Source organism: Tympanuchus pallidicinctus, unplaced genomic scaffold (genome assembly GCF_026119805.1).
Source record: "Tympanuchus pallidicinctus isolate F22 unplaced genomic scaffold, pur_lepc_1.0 scaffold12, whole genome shotgun sequence".
Taxonomy (NCBI): domain Eukaryota; kingdom Metazoa; phylum Chordata; class Aves; order Galliformes; family Phasianidae; genus Tympanuchus; species Tympanuchus pallidicinctus.
The window spans coordinates 13,557,254-13,578,864 of record NW_026294637.1 but is presented as its reverse complement, the minus strand read 5'-3'; the positions used below and the strand labels follow the sequence as shown (position 1 = coordinate 13,578,864).

Sequence of the window (21,611 nt, the reverse complement as noted above, 5' to 3'; positions counted from 1 at the left end):
GGGTTAGGAGAATGAGCTTGTCTACTTGCTTAGAAACACAAAAAGCCTTTGTAAGAGTAAGGAAGACAGAAAAGCTTAAGGGGGAAGTAGGTCACATGCTTGGGAAGGAGTCCATTGTACCAAGGGTAAGGAAGTACTTTAACCTGCACCATAAGTCATTGCTAATAAATAACCTCGCCCTGGATTTAAGATTGGAGCAAAACTTTCTGTAATTAACCACTTACTTAGAATCTGGAAATGGGAGATTCCTGGACACTGTTGCCCTTCTCATTGCAGCTGTTTGGTCTTACTAAGCAAATAATATAGTTTTGCATCTTCCTACGCTCTAAGCTTCTATAAATACTGCCAAGGGAGCAAACATTTTCCTAGTGTGGTCTGACTAGGAGGCAGTGGTATTCTGCTGATGTTTGATGTCAGATTTTGATGTTTTTTTCTCCTTGCTGATTAAGGTACGCCATTCTGACCAAAGCAACTTGGCCTTCCTGGAAAGGAGATGAGAAGCAAGGAGTTCTCCACCTACTTCAATCAGTCAACATGGATCCTGATCAATACCAACTTGGGAAATCCAAAGTCTTCATCAAAGCTCCAGAGTCTGTAAGTATGGCAGGACACAAGTCTATAAATATGAAGCTTTTGCTAAAATACATGGCCTTCCTGCTCCAGTGATGCATAGCTTATCTGCTAGGACGGGAGAAGCATCAGAATGTGAGTCAACCTGGGCAGGGCTGTCACAGATGCCTTGAGGCAGTGGGTGCAGTAGGCACTAGAATCTCACTTCTGCGATGGGTACAGTATGTCCTTATACATCAATTTGACGCTTACACAAGGAGCATCAGGAAGAAGAGATGGGACACACAAAGATGCTTTGGTGTCAGGTTGCACATGGTGACGTTCCATCAGAGTCTGTCATATGAAGGAATATCGTGGCATGAGAACACATGTATGGCTGTTTGCCCAAGCTAACAGGTCTTTTTCAAAGGATAAGAGGATAAGAATTGATGAAAATAAGAGAAAAATTCCCTAATATGTCTGAGTAAACCAATGTCACAGAATAGCTAACTAGAAATCCCATTCCAAAACATCAGGTAGGCAAATTAAGGCTGCTTTTATCCTGTGGCTTCTGAACTGCACAGAACATTGGAACAGTTGTGTTATCTCATTATTCAGGAAAGTTGTCAAGGAAGAAAAGTATGCTCTATTTACAGTCATGTATTCCTTATCTATCAGAAGCAATCAGGCTTAGTGAAACACCTGGTTGTCAGATGGCTTCTTAGTACTTTGCCTTAAATTACACATCAAAATAAAAGCAGAACACTTCTGTTTCTGTCATTTTCCTTTTGAGGAATACTTCTTTGCACTACCCAATCACACAACAAGATCCCAGAGGGAAAATAATACTTCCTCAGAGTTGTAACCAGAATTGATTCTGCAATGAATAGAGTCAGAAAGATAGTCTCGGTTGTTGAGGAAAAGCAGTGCTTTAGCATCCCTGTCATTTGAGAAAGACATGTTTATAATAATAATTAGTGTTCAAGGTGTATAGGGTGCTTGGATGTGTGTTGGCCAAACAGGAAATTCTAGTATAGGATTAATCCTAGTTAGTCATTGCAATCAATGCACCTTAGTTACCAACTACAAAGAAGCATGAGCTCTGCTTGCCTTCCAGCATAGCACAGGTCCTAAGATTTCAGAGAATTTTGGCTTACCAGTGTCTTGTTATGACCTTGAACATGAGTGGATGTGTGTCTTTGATATCTCTTGTTGTGACAACAGCTGGGACGTGTAGTCCTTTGCCGATTACCTCAGGTTTATGACAGGGTGGTGGCAAGTACGCACTCTGGTCAAGCAGCTCTTTGGCTTACTGAGTTGCTCAGGACAGGGGAACAGAATTAGTAACTTAAACAGCATCTGCCAGTTGGTTATCTTACACTGCTGCAAACCTGGTTTTACTGTTTTCACTATGAAACTATTTGTATCCATAACAAAATAACTTGTGTAATAGCTGTTTTCTTGATCTTACTCTTACGGAAAAATCAATCCAGTTTTTAATTATTTTTCTTTTTAGTTATGTAATGGGTCATAAGGAAATAACTTCCCTGACTCCTGAAAAGGCTGTAAGCTTTGGTATATTTACCACTTATGGGAGCACAGATTTTCAGCAGCCTTATTTTCACAAGTAGGCTGGGACTTACTCCGTTAGTTTAATTCTCTTTTTTTTTTTTTCCTCCTCCTTCCTTCTCTCTCCAGAGAAAGGACTTAAAATGTTTACTGGTACTCATGTACTCATCCTCTATTTAATAATAGATTTAATTAAGAATACTAGGAATAGTTATGTCACAGAATCACAGAATTGTAGGGTTTGGAAGGACCTCCAGAGATCATGGAGTCCAACCCCCCTGCCAAAGCAGGTTCCCTACAGCAGGTCTCACAAGTAGGTGTCCAGGTGGTTTTGAACATCTCCAGAGAAGGAGACTGCACCACCTCCCTGGGCAGCCTGTTCCAGTGCTCCGTCACCCTTGCCATAAAGAAGTTCTTTTTTATTTTAAGTTGAAAAACATGATGTGAATATTCTAAAGCTTAATCTTTTAGTATCAAAGAGAAGTCTCTCATGTTACTAAAACATTGACTTGAAACAGTAGTCAAGAGTCATATCACTTGAAATAGGAAGTGAAAAAAATTGTCTTCCATCAGTAAAGAAAGAAAGCACCTGGAGGAGAAAAAACTTGATGTGCTCAGGAGTATAAGGGGAAGGAGGATTATTTTATATCTATCTATGTATCTACACATACACATGTATAATATGTTAAGGAAAGAATTTTTACTTCAGTACTTCATAGCCTGCATTTTACTGAACCATGTTAACTTGATGTTTTCGTGGAACTTCCTTAATTGGGACTCTGACATTCAACCCCAAGTGACAGACTGTTTTGCACTGATAATTTGCAACTAGCAATATTGTTAGAGAAATCAATTGCATGGTCACAGGTAAGCTGAATTAGACAAGGCTTGATCATGCCATGGCTCAGACTTAAGAACTTTTTGCATCAGGATCAGTCATGCCTCTGCGGAAACACTTTCCAGTGCTTGTGTGTTGGTGAAGTTTGGTTGGTTTTTTTTTTTTTTTTTTTTTTTTTTAAAGTTTCTGTGGATGGAGATTTTCCAGCTGTAAAATAAGGTTTTATAGGTGGCAGAAATGAGGCTTCATTATTTACATTTCCATCAAACACCTGAATAAATAACTTAGTACAAAAACAAGCAAAGCCCTGCGGAAATAGTTTGCACAAGATCAAGTTTTCTTTCTAAGATCAGTATGAACAATGTTTTTTCTAGATTAGCATGGTTTAGCAGCAGCGTGAGCAAAGGATCCTGAAGCCCAGGTTCATTTCTTGGTATACCTGCTTTTACTAATGTTCTCTTTTGAGAGCTAAGTAGGTTGCACCAAAAGTAATGCCTCCTATTTATTTCCACATAAATTACAAGCAAATACAAAGAGTACACAATATATTTGATAGAGCAAATTCTCAGCTACAAAACACTCTTCTTCAATATAGTCACCACCACTAGCTGTGCTTTTTTGCCAGTGATGAACAAGCTGTGCTCATAAAAATCTGCACCAGTGCAGGTGACCCACTGTTTCGCAGCTGCTATGATGGTGTTATTGCTAGGAAGATGTTGCCCATGCAGTCCACCTTTCATTGTCCCAAACATTGGAGTCAGAAGATACCAGATCCACACTGTACTGTGGGTGTGGCAGGATAATTGAACCAACGTTGGCAGTTTGCTTCATGGTCTTCAAACTGGTGTGGGGCCTGATGTTATCACCTTACTGGAGAAAGGTTGTCATCTTCTCTGGCCTGACTCTGGAAGTTCAAGCCTTCAGCTTAGCATGATGTAGCAGCCACAGCTGATGGTTTGTCCAGGTTCCAGGAAATTCAGAAGGCTCACTCTTACCTCAAAAGGCAGCATGCATCACTTTACCCACTGAGGGTTGTATCTTGAACTTTTCTTCAGTGAGGCGTTCACGTCACCATTCCATGAACTGCTTTTTTGACTCCAGTTCATAGTGGTGACACCACATCTATCACCAGTGTGAAAATAGAGAATCGTAGAATGGCCTGGGTTGAAAAGGACCACAGTGATCACCTAGTTTCAACCCCCTGCTATGTGCAGGGTCAGTTTAAGGCACAGTAGAGAGAAATAATTAGCAAATCAAGCCAGTGGACTGATTTAATATTGTAATTGTTATCCAAATGCTCATATTTCCAGTAAGATAAGAAAAAGTAAGTTTACAATATGTAAAAAGGCTGTAATGAAATATTGCCATATCCTGTAATAATTTTGAATTTTTTTTCTTATGCATTATATTTACATATTTTTTAGTGGGAACTAAAAAGAAGGTGGATCTTCAGTTTTGATAAATCATTTCCTCGTGAATGTTAACAGTGTAGGCTAAATCATGTATGTTATATGATCATGTATCATATATGATCATGATTATATATTCCACAGCCAGCCTACAACCTCACTGCTAAGGAAAAATGTTGTCAATGGACTCAACAGTAGTAAATACAGATGAGTAAGAAAGTTGCAAGTGAATGTGAGAACACATTGTATTTCACCTTGCACAGATAGTTTCTAATTCAAGACCTCTGGCTTGCATTAGGACCAGCTTGGATCTGGAGTGCAATACATGTGAAAGTTGAATGTAAAGCATTTCTTCCAAAAAAGTTTTCTTGTAAAATTTTTGACCCACCTTGCTGTCTTCTTGTGCAGCTTTTTTTGTTAGAAGAGATGAGGGAGAGAAAGTATGATGGATATGCCAGGGCCATCCAGAAGGCATGGAGGAAATATGCAGCCAGGAAAAAATACGTACAAATGAGAGAAGAAGGTAAGTCCTAAGTTTTGATAATAGAATCATAGAATTGCTCAGGTTGGAAAAGATGTTCAAGATCATCAAGTCCAACCACAGCCTAACCATACTACCCCAACTCTCTGCTAAATGGTGTCCCTGAGCACCACATCCAAATGGTTTTAGACACGTTCAGGGATGGTGACTCAAATACCTCCCTGGGGAGCCTGTATTGATGACTTATTTCCCATGACTCCAGAAGTAGAAAGTATGCTGCTATAGATGAAGAAATATATTCCTTTGTGTAGAGAAAACCACTGCTTTGCAGACTGGGAGTGACTGGAAACTGCTGGAAACCTAAGGTACCATTGATGAGGTTGTCTGTTCAGCATGCACAACTTTCTTGGACTATCTGGTGCTTTGATCTCAAAGCCAGACTGAGCAGGATAGATTTTCCATAGTTTCAGAAGAACTCTTGATTCATCAAAACTGCCAAGCTTGCCATCAGTATATTTTAGTAAGAATGAATTCAGTAATCATGTGGATCCTTAATGCAGGGTTTTATAGCAGCATCTCACCGTTCTTTCCATTGTATAAACCATTTGGTTATCACTTGTTCCCCAAGTTCTGTTTGAAACTGCTCGCTATTTCAAATGATAAAGTTTCTAATTTCAGCAAGTACTACTCATCAGTGTTTATTTTTTGTGTTTAAGCATCAGATCTGCTGCTGAACAAGAAAGAGAGAAGGCGGAACAGCATTAACAGGAATTTTGTGGGAGATTACATAGGCATGGAGGACCACCCAGAGCTACGCCAGTTTGTGGGCAAACGGGAGAAGATTGATTTTGCAGACACTGTGACTAAATATGATAGGCGGTTTAAGGTAGGTCGAAGAACAGTATCCACTATTGATGAGATCTGCTGGGGTGCTGTACTGATGCCTTTACCACCATTTAACAGAAACTCTGCATGTGCCAAAGACTTCTTGGATACCAGTTTGAAAAACAAGTCTTTGACCTAAGAAGACACTGGGAAGCAGTCCGTGCTCTTGATCTGAGCACACTGCTGTTTTCTCCTAGGACAAGAGCTTTGAGGGACTTGCTGGGCAGACAGCTGTTAGGAAATATTAGGAATTTCTCTATAAGGAAATAGAGGAAAAAAACTGTTGGTTTTTTTGTTTGTTTTGTTTTGTTTTTTGTTTTTAAAATACAATGCAGTCTGACTCCAGAGTTATGCGAGTCAGTAAATCAAGTGTTTCCTTCTCACCCCACAACTCAAACCAGAGACTTGGCCCAAATCACACTATTTATATCTTTGGAACAGCATCATGACATTAAAGCATCAGTCTCTGCATAGCTGTGTATTTTCAAATAATTTTGTGTTTCAGAGTGTGAAGCGAGATCTTGTCCTCACTCCAAAATGTATATACCTTATTGGGCGTGAAAAAGTAAAGCAGGGCCCAGAGAAAGGCCAAGTGAAGGAAGTCTTAAAGAGAAGGATGGAGGTGGAGAGAATTCTTTCTGTTTCTCTAAGGTCAGTACCTTGAACATGTCTTTCTTCTGACAGAGAAATCTGTGTAAAGTTGCATGAAATATATTGATTGATGAAGAGTAAGCTGTACTTATTGACTCTTGTAAACAGAAAGCTGGACTTATTTTCACTCCCAGCCTTAATGCTGCAGTAATAGATGTTAATGTTAAACTTCTGACTACTTATTAAAGTAGTCCACTTAGTTTAAGTGTAATCCAAAATGTATTATGTGAAGCATGTGTTCACCATAATATGTTCAATGATGTTCTAGTGAGTTTTGGCTTAATTTTGTGTCCCCTACGCAAGTACACCTTGTGAACGTCCCCTGCTTTCTGAAGAGTGGTTCTCCAGTGGGCTTATTACAATCCTTTAATCCTAAAACCTCATTCCTAGTTGGATTTCACATCACTTCTTAAGACAGTGTCAAACCAGTCCCAGCTTGCAGGAAATAGCTGTGGTGTACACAGAGAACTAAGAAACCTGGTTAGTTGAGTGAGTAAAACCAAGGGGAAACAGCCCACAAGACTAAAGTTCATGCCTGTGTCACTTCATCCCTTTGAAGGCTGATAAACAAAGTCTCTGGATACTTCAGCAGTTGTTATTGTAGTTTATCAGAGCTGATACCTAACTAATTTAATACAAAAGAATACAGATCCAGCCTAATATGGCAACAAGCATTCTTCAAATACTAAAATTTCATGTTTTAATAGAATTCAAGTCTACCCTTGACTGCTGTATAGTGCCTGTTACTGCAAAGTTTTTATTTATATGCTTATAGAACATTGTTTCTCTTAGCATAGCCAGAACTCTTCTCACAGACATACTTCAGTACTTAGAACAAAGAAAAAGCAGATGGCACAATTCTGCAGAGTTCTAAGCAGCTCTTCCAAGATTAGGGTAAGGTCTGCAAAACAATCCTGCATACAATACCATTTTCAAAACTTGTGGTTTATTTTACCATATATTTTTCAATTTAGAACAACTTTGGTAGATCAAGGTTAGAGTAGAGTCTGCCTGTTTAGTGCTCCAGGTTTGGACTGTGTGCCATGCAACTGCTAACCAGATTGTAGCCAGACACCCAATCTGGGCCTTCAGCATTCCAAAGGCAGAGCTGCATTGAGTCAGCTGAAAAGCACAGCTTGCCAGCCAAGTTAGTGAAGACTGTTGCACTTTTCTCACATGTAAGTAAATTCTACAGAACATTTTGAAGCAAAACCAAATTTGCATACTTTGGAGGAAACGTGCATATTACATTATGTCTAATCATGTTTTAACCTTACTTCTTGTATTTCATTTTGTTGCATAAGCCTTCTTTATACATGCTAAAAGTAGAAGCAGAATTACAGACTGTCAAGCTGCTCGCGTATTTTCTCACTCCCCTCTCCCACAAAAAAAAACAACGATGGGAACAAGGGACAGTCTTCATATGAGGATAGGCTGACTTCAAAATGGATCTCACTGGAGGAATATTTTAATACAGCTGAGCAGTTACTCAGTGCTCTGGCTACAGAGGCTACACAAGTTGCTGCTCCACTAGAATCTGAGATATCTTGTGTCACAACTGTGAGTTACAGCTCACAGTGCTTAAAAGATTTCAGTGGATAAAACCAGAACAAAACTTTCAAGTATTACAAATGTGACCAAATCTGTATTTTTGAAAAAAATATTTTTTGAGAGGCCAAGTTCAAAACAAGTTGCATTATTTCATTCTCAAAACTTCAGATCTTTGTACAATTTTTTCCAGCAACGCTATGTTTTAATTGAAGTAATGCATGGAATATATTTTAAACAGAAGGGGGCAGGGGATAACTGGATTCTTGCATTGTTATCTAAATTTATTTCAAGAAACTCATGCACAGTACACTGAGGTAAGCTTGGGTAGATACACCTCTACACAAGAAAGGCAGAATATTCAGCAGTATTGATGGGTGTTTAAAGCAAGTAACACCACATCACAGTTTAAATTACTGAAGGAATTGCACTTTAATTTGCAGTTACCAAATTTAGAATTTGTTCAGCATATTGAGTATTCATGGAGATTTGCTGATGTTTTTTAGTAACAGTGCATTACTGAGCTTTACAGTTATCTGATAAGCAGTGGCACAGGATATCCCAACAGCATTATAAAGTCAGGCTCATTGCCAAGTGAGCAAAAATAGGACAGTTGGCTGGGTGGTACTATAGGGCTTGGGTTTTTCTTACACATCTCCTTCAGAACATTTTGAAGCTCTAGATTTGCTTGATGGTAGTGAAGGTCACGATTTTGCTTTATTTTCTTATGTTTCTTATTACTATTTTGAGTAGTAAATAGGTACCTACCTTAAAGTAATTCATTTGTAGTTTCATGCACTTTTTCCTGTGCAATTGTAAAGATTTCAGAGTATGAAGTTGGGTGAACTTCAAGTTGGTGCAATAAAAATGGGAAGTGGTATAACACAGCATTCATCTCAGAACTGTATTTTCATATCTAACAGTCTGGAGCATTTGTAGCAGTAATACGAAATTGTTTTTCAATTCTGAATAAAGTAGACAGGTACTCACAATATCTAGAGGGATTTGTAGGCTTCACAGTAGCTGCACAAAAAATGATGGTCAGAAAAAAAACTGTCTTATTTCACCACCTTCATATTTAAAGAGTCAGCAGTGAAGCAAACCAGCCGTGAGTGGAAAGGAAGAGAGCATGCTCAAGGTGTTAATTGCTAGGTAATTAGGATTGGAAATCAGTGACAAGGGCAGATAGACTGTGATGGAAAACTGAAGCTTCTTTTCTGAGCTTAAATTTCCTTCAATTCCTTATGTGTGAGGTTTAATTTACTTTTTGGCAAGTTTGTAGTGTATTGCTTTAAGGGGGAGAAAAAAAGTGAAAACTGCAAAGGAATGTCAAGTCTGGATCTAACGAAACCTTTCAGATCTCTGGAAAGAAATGCACACAGATGGTTCTTTTTTCCACTTAGTAGGTGACACCTAATGTATTGAAATAAATCACTGTGATAAAACTGTATTTTCCAATATTACCAACTGCAGGTGAAGATGAGATGGAAGCAAATATGTAGCACAAAATAACACGGTTAAGTTAAATTCACATGAGATGAGCTTTGGAGTGTGCTGTGATAGGGAGGTTGGCTGCTTGCAGTAAGTATCTGCAGTAATAGCATCCTTGCTGTAAATAGCTTTTCAGTGTAACAGTTGTAGGTTTGGGGTTTTTTTGAATCAGCAGCTGTGAATAATGCTGCTAGAAGTTGTATTGGCAACTTCTTCCTCAGCTGTGGCTCTTACAGCTTGCTGGCCATATTTGTAACTTGCTTTCTTTTTCCTGTTTTCAGCTTTCTTCTCTTAAAAAAAAATAAAATCCTGTAATCATCTCAGAAATGATTTTATGTCCGCAGGAGTGGACAATAAATAAATAGATTTAGTCCAGTCTTAGAACAAGAGTTGACTAACCCTGCTGAAGCAGCAGAGAAGCTTTGACTTCAGACACTGTGTAGTGGTCTAATAAACCGTGAAAAGGAGCTGTAAATTTTCTATCCCAATTAATTTTTTTTTTTTAATTAGATATTGTTACATGTTTGTACTACTTTTGGTGAAAGTATTACGTCTGTGACAACTGTTCTGTGACAAGGTTAAGCAATTCTCAGCTCTGTACAGCTGTGAAAAAAGCTCTGTGCCATCTCCTGCCTGGTGCACGTGTTTCTGGCACCAGTGCTTGGGTGGCTGCATGGGGATTGGAGCTCAGATCTTGAAAAGCAAGGAAGTCAGCAATGAATCTGCCAGAAAGGGGTGGGAGGAAGGGAAGGGCAGTGATGAAGCTGTCCCCATTGTCTTGTCAGCCATGCAGTGACCTGATTCCATGGGTGCCTCCTATGGGACACTAGCCAGCTTCAGAGTACAGGTAGTTTACTGAGGAGTCAGCAAACAGAACCACAGTATCTTATGGTTCCTGATGTGCTGTTCAAGTCATGGCGTAAGGAGGTAAGGGAGAGGTGGGCATGGTCACACAAATGAAACTTTGTTTTGATGAGACACGTAGGTTAAAAACTGCACCAAACCTCAGCACTATTTAAAAAAAAACGAAAACAAAAACCAAACCAAACCAACCCTCCATTTCCAAGTTTTGGTTTTATTTGGAAAGCTTTGTTTATACCTCTTTTAGGGAGGGTGCAGAAATGGACAGGCATCTATGTAGCTACAGCTAGGAACTGTGGAAAATTGATACATGTACAGACAAATTACAAGCATGCCAGAATAACAATGATCTTGGCTAAAACACAAAGGAACTGTGAGGACGGGGAGGACAGAAATGTTTTGCAACTTCTTCTGTATGAGTTGATCCAGTGATGGCAATAGATGCCAACATGTATGATTTTTATACTGTTTAACTGCTTCAAGCAAAAGACAATGGAGACTTCGGAGCATACATTCAGAAGTTGCTTGCTTTGGATTTCAGTCTTACGTTATGGTTAGTGACTTTCCAGTTCATCTCTAATCCCAAATTTTGCCATTATTGAAGAGATGGACTTTCACTGAGACTTTACTGTGACATGTTCTTAGGATACAGCAATTACTGTAAAGTAACCAAGTAGCTTTCCCGTGTCACAGAAGGGATTGCTTCAGATACTCAATTACCAGCTGATCAAAAAAAGGTGTTCTCAGAAAGCAGACTCTACAGTTGATGCTGTTTGGACTTTCTTATGTTGTTAAAAGTTAACCATCTGTACTTTGCAAATTTCATTATAATACTGGCTGTAATTGCTGTTAAGGTTTTATTCTGAATGGTAAATGTTCCAACTTCTTTTCAGCACGATGCAGGATGACATTTTCATTCTACATGAACAGGAATATGATAGCTTGCTTGAATCAGTCTTCAAAACTGAGTTTTTAAGCCTCTTATCAAAACGATATGAAGAGAAAACACAAGGAAAACTACCTCTGAAATTCAGCAATACGTGAGTTTAGTTTTTTCAATAATCTTTGCTCTTTCTAACAAGATGAATGAATGCTGCTTGCAGAGCTCCTGACACTATGCTTTGATTTAGAAGGGGCAGCAGGCTGTAAAAATGCAAGTGAGCTGGACTTTGTTTTAGCACATCATAGTGTAATAGGTTAGGATCACACCTGGGCCCTCTGCCATTTTCCACAGTCTGTGGGCATAGATAAGTGGCTTTCATTCTATTGAACACACATCAGGCTCAGGGGGCTGCAACTTCAGCCTGCCACAGAGCACCTCTGTGCTTTCAGAGCTGTTAATGCTCCTGCCCATGAAGCAAATCAGCAGCAGAAGGATTTGGATTTGTAAGCAAGAATTATAAAATTTGGGAGGATTATCGTAGTTTGAAAGGGCAGAGGAGGACAGATGAAGTTTGGAACATTCCTGTAGCATACAGTTCTATGCTGTGGGAGTCCTAAGCCAGTACCTGACATTTTTTTGTTCATGTAAAATATAATTTATTTCTGGGGTCTTGCCCCTGGTTGTAGAATCACAGGATGGCTTGGGTGGGAAGGGACGTTAAAGCCCACCAAGTTCCATGTCCCTGCTGTGGGCAAGGCTGGACCTGCTGGTTTGGGTTGCCTGGGGTCAGCCTGGCCTTGAACACCTCTAGGGATCTGGCATCCCCAGCTTCTCTGGGCAACCTGCAAATTGTATCATTGTAGTTACAATTATGTATTTTATCTGATTACATTACAGAGCACAGTGTGGAAGTATTGGGAAATAAATGCATGTGCATACATACAGACGTGTGACTGCAAAACAGGTCACTCCCCAAATACGTACACAAAGCATGTATTAGTCACCTGATTGCATATACACAAGAACAGAGGCAGTGCTGAATCTGTTTTATGGTAGACGTGTCTGTTGCTCAGTGCCTTGCACCTTAGTGCTCATATTCTCTGTCTTCTCCTGAATATCTTCCTGCCTTTACCAGGAAAGCTAAAACATTATATTTAAGTCAAACATGAGGGGAGAAGGAAAAAAAGAAGCGTAATGAGGTATTTTATGTCAGGTTATTCATTCATTGAATATAGTTCTTAGTCTGAACTTCTTATTTTTATATCTCATAAGTTATTTACTGCTAAGCATCATTGTCCTGCTTAGACGCACAGATGCTTTGTGTTATTTTGTTGTTTAGTTTATTTCCTTCTCTTGTTTTCACGTGCTTATTCTAGGCTAGAAGTGAAGCTGAAAAAGGAGAGCTGGGGGCCATGGAGCAGTGGTGGTTCTCGACAAGTGCAGTTTATCCAAGGCCAAGGTGATATAGCCATTCTCAAACCAAGCAATAAAGTGCTGCAGATCAGCATTGGACCAGGGCTACCAAAGAATTCCCGTATGTATGATTTGCTGTTGGAAATTAGTGACGATTTAGAAATTTAGAGAGTGGTTGAGTCTAGCTTTCTCTCCTTGCTTGCCTCTTGACTCAGCATTTTCTTTATTGTTTGACATTGGAAATAAGATCCAAGTTACAGATCATAATGATACAACAAATTTCCCTACTGCTTTACAGTTTTTTGGAACTTATTACTTTCCATATATAACAACTGCTTCTGAAATGCCTGAAATTCTTTTCCCTGTGTCAAAATAAATCTGGGTTTTTACTCGTGACACTGTACAGAGAGCACACTAGCCAAGCATTTTGCAGATGAGTCTTTCTCACTGCTCTGGGCTCCTGCCATTCCTCCAGTGGTGCTGATGCAGAAAGGCACTAACTTCTGTGCATCACCGAAGACTGAACTGCACATGTACTGGTGTCTGTTTTGTGTTTTACCTTTTTCTCATACTGATTGTGCACCATTAGCTCCCAGCACTTAGAGGATTCTGTAAGGAGAATGAGGAAGGCTTTTGTTTTGCAGTATTCTTGGGGAATTAAAAAAGCAAAAAAAAAAGTCTCCTTTCAATATAAAGCACCAAACTTGTAACCGGACCTGGGAGCATTTTGCTGAACTATTTTCCCATCAAATTAGGGAATGCAATAAGACAAGTTAAGATTGATTTTTTATTTTTTTTTTTGTCCCAGGGAAATTTCTTGGTGTGGTAGAACTGGGAAAAGTGTACTTCTGTGTGCAGAGAAATTGCTGATCAGAAGTGTTATAGATTGCTGTGCCAGCTATCAGTAGTTCCTAAAATAAGTCCTAAAGCTAATGGTTTCTGGAGTCCCATTTTCAGTAGTCTTAAGACACCTTTACTTTATATCCTATGGCTGAACTGGATCGCAAAAGGGAGAGTATGCCTAAAAGCCATCCTTGTTGCACCTCAAGCTTTAGCACATTGTGGATGACACTGTAGATACTGGATTCATTATTCCTGAAGATCGGCCTCTCTGACCATAGAGGAGGAGCCTTGCAGCCAGAACACCTTACCTAATTATGTAAACGTGAAACAGTACCAAACTGTTGCTGTCTCTTTCAGGTCCTACTAGACGTAACCTTTCCCAAAGCAGAGGGTATTCTAGCAGGTCTCAAGCTCAGTCTTACCCTATGAGAGCTGCACCTCCTCCTCCTGGTAAGTTTGTTTAGCCTCATGTCTAAAGCAAAGTTCAAAATTCAGACTTATGCTTTTATTCTTGCCATCTAGTAAATTGGTTCTCCACTAAAAATGCATAGTAAAGTTTTTACTATTAACTGAAACATACACTGCAGGCCTTTTACGATGACTGTTGGGAGTCTGGTGCCAACTGAACTGGTGTTTCACCAGAAGTAAATACATGGTGGATAGCAGCTGGCTAGGGATGCTGCTACGTTCAGCCACTGAGTATATGACCTCACAGTCTTTCCCCTTTCCATTTTAGGGCAAAGTGTATACATTCATAAAGACACAATACATGAAAATGCTTTCAGCAGAATGAACAGCAGAATGCAGTTTATAGCTCATTGTTCTACTCTGTTACACAATAACTTTCATGTAACCCAAGTGCTGAGCCCTATCAGTTGTGTCAGTAAGTCAGGGCGCGTGGGTTTTCTGCATGGGATTGATGTAATGAGGGTGTTTCACTTCTGCCCTTGAGTGATATGATTAATTTAGCCTGTGAACTCAGAGGAAAGAACAATGTCCCATTGACCCACCATTTCCCAAGCAGTTTTTTTTTTCTATTTACATTTCTAGTGTTTGTTGAGTCAGGGTTTGTTTGTTTTTTTTTTTCCAAAACAAAAGATTCTCTTTAAGTCACCTGGTCTTTATGGAGAAGCACAGTGGTAAGAAAGAGAGTTGAAGTTCAGTACTCAACCCATCCTGGTCACCAAGTGAACTAGCCAGCTCTTGATGCTCGTAAAAACCTCAGCCATGAGTCAAACAACAAATGAGTGCATGATTTGCAGTAACTGCAGCTTTTCTGAAGTAGAAAATCACTGTGGTTAAAGAAGTTAAAAAGCCTGCAAACATGGGCAGTAAATACTCATCGAGGGTGAATTAAATAAAGCAAGAGAAGGCTTTTTTCATTTGCATTTTCAAAAACTCATCAATCCTAGAGTTACAAGAAAAACAGACAGAAAGAAACACTGGTTGAAGATGTAACTTTAGACCAAGCTCAAATTTGCATTTCCTTAAGGTAGTTTGGTTGCAGATTTGTATTCAAGTCCAAAGTACAGTTGAAGTATGCTTGCAGCTTAGTCTTTTGTCAGCATATATCCCCAGTCCTTGTTGACAGCTGCTGGGCAGGTGTGTCAGTCCCATTTAAAAGAACCTACTTCTGTGTCCAGCAAGACAGAGGCCTAACTTTCCAGTGGAGCTGAACTAGATGATCATGGCACAGTTAAAAACCATGGTGTGGTATGCAGGAGGGATAATTTGATGACAGAAAGGAGGAAAGGAGAATTTGGGGAAAGGAAGGGGAGAAATGGGGAAAGGAAGAAGAATTTGGGGAGATGAAGGGGGGAAATGGGGAAAGAAAGGCGAGAATTGGGAAAGGAAGAGGAGAAATGGAGGAAAGATGGGGGAATATTGGGGAAAGGAAGAAGAATTTGGGGAATGGAAGGCGAGAATTGGGGAAAGGAAGAATTGAATGCTATATTGACCACTGTTCGTGTGTTATGTTTAAAAGGTAAGTACAATTCTCATGAACACCTCAAATCAATCGTACTGTATTATCATATTGTCTTGGAAGTAGAAAACTCAAAACCATTTTGTAAAATAGCCAATAATAGATTAAAAACAACTGTTACAAAGGAGCTGTATGTAGGGTGTCGGGAATTTGCAGGAGTCTGAAGCAATTGTATGATTTGGTCACATTCCTCATTGAAAGCTACAAACAATTCTATGCATCCTGTTCTCACAGTGTGAGAAATTAATGCCAGGGTCTCATCCTTGCTCCTTCAGAATGTGTTCTGCCATAGTCACGGCTGGTTTGAAATTAATGGTTCAGTTTGTATATACATATGTGTCTGTACATGTGTGTCCATTTACATGCACACACATGCATTTGTTTGCGTCAGTGTGTGCTTGTCTGTTACGTCAGTGCATATGGGTCTGTGTATGTTTGTATCTGCATGTGTATTGTGTACACGTGCCCATGATGCACATGAATACACACACACGTATACACAAATACATACACACGTACTGTGTATACATGTGCACATGCACTTATGCTTGGTATGCACGTGAAGATGCAGATGTGTCAGCATGTACCTGTATGTGCCTGCATACTGTGTTCCACATGTCTATATTTGTGTCTGTTAGTGTGCACCTTTGTGTCTATGTGGTTACACACATTTGTGCACATATAAAGGCACAAGTCCAGACAGTACACAGACTTATATACAGACACGTGCATACACTCCAGCTTCTCAAAGATAGATGTGTGCAGGTCTGCACACACACACACACACACACACACACACACACACACACTTACCTGAGCAGAACAGGTGGTGAGGATAACCTTCCTCAACATGCTGGCCACACTCTTTAGTGCACCCCAGCATACCATTGGCCTTCTTATCCACAAGGGCACACTGCTGGCTCACAACCTCTTAATATCAGTGTACTTTTGTGTCCCTGACTTAAGGAGATTCTTCTGTCTTGAACTCTCCCTTTCCCAGCTATTAATGTGTATACTTTTGCACGTGTGATTTGGTATGCAGTGTCCATAGGTACGTGTATATGCACACACACACACACATACATATAAATTTAATGTGCAAACATGTGAGCATACAGGTGCAAATAGAAGTATATACATGTGTAACCATGTGTACAAATGCACACATTGTACATACATGTGTATGTATTTATGTTTGTACTTGCTCACGCACACATGCACACATTCAGACTCAAGGTATTCTGATATGTCCAGGTCTACATGTGCCTATAGAGGTAAGTACAGATGTATACATTTGTATTTATGTACATAGTGTTAAACACGCATAAGCAGAGGAAAAGAGAAAACTAACCCACATCATTTTAACCAACTCAATTTTTGAGCACAGCTCCCACTTCCCTCAGTAGGGTTTTAGGAATGTAAAGGATCGAGATCCTTATACTGAGAACCTGCAAGTAGCTCAAATGTAGGTGGAACTGTTTTCAAACTCAAGATATTTACCCATGTCATCAACTAGAAACCAAGAAAAGGGCTACTAGTGTAGAGCCATTACTTGGACTGGATGTGTTCATGCTTTATTTACTTCCAGATCATCAGCAAAATGGAGTAACAAATGTTCCACTACGTCCTCAAATCCCCGGAAATCAGCAGGCCAGTCAAAGGACCCTGTATACCAGCATGACACGACCAACTTTACCACGGCAGCTATCAGGAGGATCAGGCAAGATCTCACAGCAACCGGAAAGCCTGGATTTTCTTAAAGTACCTGACCAAGGAGCAGCTGGGTAAGATTTACCTTACATCTAAGACAGAAAAGTAGATTTCTGTAAATAGCTCCATGTGCTCAAGCTTCACTGCTGATAACATCCCTGTAGATGCCCAGATTAAGCTACTGAACTGCACTGAAAGGACTCCTCTTCCATCAGATCTAAAAAACACATCCATCACAACTTTAGGACATAAAGTTTTAGTAAAACTTTAGGTATGAAGGTGCACCAGTTGCAGTTTAATTTCTTAAACTTGCACAGTCCTTTCTACTCAATACCATTAAAACACTTGTAGAATTTTAATAGGCCTTCTTTATTATCTGTAATCCAGAAGGGAAAGATCAGACGTGGTATTTCACGGCAACTCTCAACCGCCTGCTAGCCATAAAAGCTTGCAAGCACATTTACAGCATTTGACTGAACTTAATTTTTTCTCATTTACAGACCAAAACAGCAACTATTAATTTTACCAATTTCAAAACTCTCAGCAGATGCTAGCACTTTCAAATGTTTCCATCTTGTAAACTAATAACCTCCCGGCATTAAAGTTCTCACTGCACGTCAATTCACTGTAAAGCTGTTTTGTTAACATTTGATTTTTACCTTGTCTTGAGAATATGGTTCCTGCACTAGCACCAAAATCTATAAGCTACAGCTAGGGTAAAGCTATGTGATTTTTACCAGACAATTGTGAATAGACATTAATCAGGTATGTAATGAAGGTTATTCACTCTTAACAGGATTAAAAACATGTTATACCAGGTAGTTCCCAATGCTTTGGTAAACACCAACAACTCTATTTCCAGTCATTCGTTTTTTAAGTTTATAAGGATGATAAAAACACATTAAAGCTCGCAGTTCATGTAATTGCCATTTAAAATAGTTGTCAAACTAGAGGAGATGGTGAAGATTTAACACAGTGTTTCTCCCTTCCCCCCCAAGGTAGCTGTATGCTCAAAACTGGTGGGAGGAAAAAAGTAAAAAACAAAAAAAAAGTAATAAAATCCATAAAAGCTACAGCAGTAACTACTTGTAGAACCTGTTGGGATCAGCTGTCTGCTTATCCCCTTCAAATGGCTTTTGTAGAGGTCAGTTTCTCTAAGAAGCTGTTTTTGTTCCAAAGCAACCTGGCACAGTCATTTCTGTGACTTTAACATCCCAACACATGGGGTACTGGGTATTTAGCAATCTCTACAGCTTTACCAAATCGTTTCAGTTTTTATAGTGTAAAATACAACTTGGAAGGAATTATTTTGGACAGAAACAGTGGGACATGCCCACCCTGAGGAGCACACAACTCAGTAAGGAAAACTTGAGGAAGGCTTTAGAAAAAAATAGTGGTTCTTTTTTTTTAATCTTTGTGACAATAAATGCGTTGGGAAGTCTGGGAATCACAGTAGATATATGATGGTAAAGCCTAGAGGAGGATGACAGGTTTATTTTTTGATAGCATGCATTCAAAGCTTTGCTAACACTAATAGTACCAAATTCTGAGCACAGAGTGTAAAGTTGAATTTGTAACTGAAGACTGCCATAACATCAATACAGCCTTGTTCTCCCGACCAGTATTATCACTCCCAAGACATTTCAGTAGATCTTCCCAGGGCCACTTCCTAGTTTCCAAGCAGAAAAAAGCACTCTATCTTACAGTATTCCTAAGAAGTTCCATTTCTTTAGGGTAAACAGCAAAGGAAGTTAAAGCCGCAGCTCTGGGCACGCAGCCCTATCTTCAGCACAGAGGCCAGGCCCCTCTCCACCAGTCTCAGGCAGAGGCATGGGTCAGCTGTGCCCCACCACCAGGGCAGCACTTGTGCTTGAGGCCTGCACACCCTGCTGGCAGCACAAGGCAGCTGCAGCCCTGTGCATGGATGTGAGCTGTGAGGACATGGGCTTTTATTTCCATTCCGCTCTGAGCGCTGCTTTCTCCTATGCATTTGACCTGCTGTTTCCAAGTGCTTAACTAAATTTAACACTCAGAAGAGTGGTCCTAGTGTTATATGCTTATTTTTAATTGGTGTGACAATTAACAAGTGCATTCAATCTCTGAAGGATGTTAACATTCTTTACCCCTAACCCCCAGTGTTCGCAGGCAGTCAACAAACCGGCCCCCACCAGCTGGAGGAAGGCCTAAACCTCAGCCAAAACCTAAACCTCAGGTACCACAGTGCAAGGCACTGTACGCATATGATGCTCAGGACACAGATGAACTTAGCTTTAATGCCAACGATGTGATTGACATCATCAAAGAAGGTATGTAAGTGTATAAAAGCACTCATCTTGAAGGTACATTTTCACAAGGAGTGAAAAAAAGGCATAACTTTTGGAACTAACCTGCAGATGTCTTCCATGACTAGGCTTGCAAATTTCTATGCAAAGATATCTTCCACAGTTGCTTTAAGGCAAGAGTGAACACTTGAAAGAGATGCACAGTATTTGCTACTGTCAGTTTAGTTGACTGTAACTGTTAAAAGAGTTTCTGGCTGAAAATTAGCCTATGTCATAAGAAAAACAAGTAACAAAGCATCTTCTCCCAATCCTCTATAAGAAGGCTGACAGGAAGGCAGGAAGTTTTTAAGTCTGCCTCAGAAAACAAACAAAAAGGTTTTACAAAGCCTCACTTCACTTTGCTTTCTTTGTTATAGATCCTTCTGGTTGGTGGACAGGAAGACTACGAGGGAAACAAGGCCTTTTCCCCAACAATTATGTCACCAAGATATAAAAGACTTTCAGAAAAAAGAAAAAAAGGCATGAGGTTACCAGTGTTGAGGATATTTTCCCTTGCCTTCAGGACACTGATCTCCCAAGATCTGCCATTCTCAGCAGTACCTTTCACCAGTAAAGTTGCATACAAGAAAGAAGAATATTATTCACAGCAGACTTAGATCCTCTGTCTCAGAACCATACAGCAATGGATGTACTGACAAATTATTTATTCTATTTAAAACCTGGTTTTCACACTTCTCAAGTGAAGAATACCCAAACCTACCATCATCCTGGAACAGAAAGGTGCTTTATAATCTGGGACCACACACTTGGAAATGGGAATATTAAGTGCCTCTAGCTGATAGTAGTTTTTTTAATTGTCTAACAAAGATCATGTTAAAAGCACGTTCTTTCTAATGCACATGATGCTGGGGAACATATTAAGTATGCTGCTACGTGTTCAAAAGATTTAGGGTGACTTGGGGTATTCACCATCTAAAAACCTAACATGATGGAGTGTATTTAAGTAATTTTCCAGAGGTGTAATGGAACTGGGTGCACTTGTGTCTAGGGTCTCCAGCAGGCACTACAAGAAGTTTAAACAGAAAAATGCAGAGTAATGCTAAACAACGTTGCCTTCAAGACTTATATTAGAATGTGGCTGGCCCATGTTGGATTTATGTTTGATGCTCCACCTGTTATGTTTATGCAAAGCTGTACATTTATGGAAACAAATCCTATACTGTATATAAAAACTGAATATATTAGAAACATGTATGAATGTATAATGCTGTATTCCACTGTTCTTACTCATAGAAGTTCTACTATGGTTTTTATGCCAGGTACTTACTGATAATCCTCCTGATTTCTAAAAGCAGAAGTGTTACTGTTTAAGTTTGATTGCCTCCCACACCATTTAGAGTTGCTGCTGTCTGCCATAGTTACAAGCATTCATTGCTTTGCCTTTCAAACCTTCATGAAACAAAACAAGCAGGTAGCTTAACAAGTCTGTTCACTGTGCACTTTGCTTTCAGATATTATACATGCTAACATGTCTTAACCACCACCTGTTTGATTTTACTGTCATGATTTTAAATAAAAAATAGCCCTTCCTGTGCTCTAATTCAGGTTGTTTTTGCTATTGCCCAGCTAAGCATTACATGCTGCATTTTTTGTTAAAGTTTACACAAATCAACATGCACAATTTTTATAACTGCTCTTAAGATGCCAAATCCTGAATCCTGTCCCTCCAAAGCCATTTGCCCAGGCTTAATTTAGGCACACAAACATCTCCATTAATAGATAACAGAATGCACAATGCATTTGTTTATATTGGGACTAGCAGCTAGAAACTAGTCTCAGTCCAGCAGAGAACTGCATAGACTTGAGTGATCAAACACTCTTCCTCCCCGAAACGCTTGCAGTAAGTGCTCGACTCAAATTACCTGTCTTATCCTAGAGAAAAGACACCTGCCTGTGAAGATTAACACTTGCAGCTCCAACATTATTCCACAGATGAGCATGGATGTCTAGGTAGTTTCATAGTTCTGTGGTTTTGCTTCTACATCAGAGCCAGCACATCCATACTGGAGACAGTGAAGGGAGGTAATGACTACAGCAGGATTTACAGAATATCTTAAGGTTGCAATTTGACATTAAAATATATTTTAAGTACTGCATCAATAGAAAGGCATAAATAAAGCAAGGCAAAAGAACTGAGGTACTTACAATGCTTGT

General features: G+C 39.6%; 1 protein-coding gene across 2 annotated transcripts in view; it reads left to right on the top strand.

The window, feature by feature from the left end:
* Positions 1–20,997, top strand: part of MYO1E (myosin IE) — an 84,195-nt gene extending 63,198 nt beyond the window's left edge. For both annotated transcript variants that reach the window (XM_052671517.1, XM_052671518.1), the window contains exons 19-28: positions 450–594; positions 4,774–4,888; positions 5,563–5,732; positions 6,237–6,382; positions 11,176–11,322; positions 12,542–12,699; positions 13,779–13,871; positions 16,994–17,189; positions 19,252–19,421; positions 19,814–20,997. In XM_052671517.1, coding sequence (XP_052527477.1) covers positions 450–594; positions 4,774–4,888; positions 5,563–5,732; positions 6,237–6,382; positions 11,176–11,322; positions 12,542–12,699; positions 13,779–13,871; positions 16,994–17,189; positions 19,252–19,421; positions 19,814–19,890 — 1,417 coding nt within the window. In that variant the 3' untranslated portion in view covers positions 19,891–20,997. The remainder of the gene's footprint in view (positions 1–449; positions 595–4,773; positions 4,889–5,562; positions 5,733–6,236; positions 6,383–11,175; positions 11,323–12,541; positions 12,700–13,778; positions 13,872–16,993; positions 17,190–19,251; positions 19,422–19,813) is intronic.
* Positions 20,998–21,611: the final 614 nt, after the last annotated feature.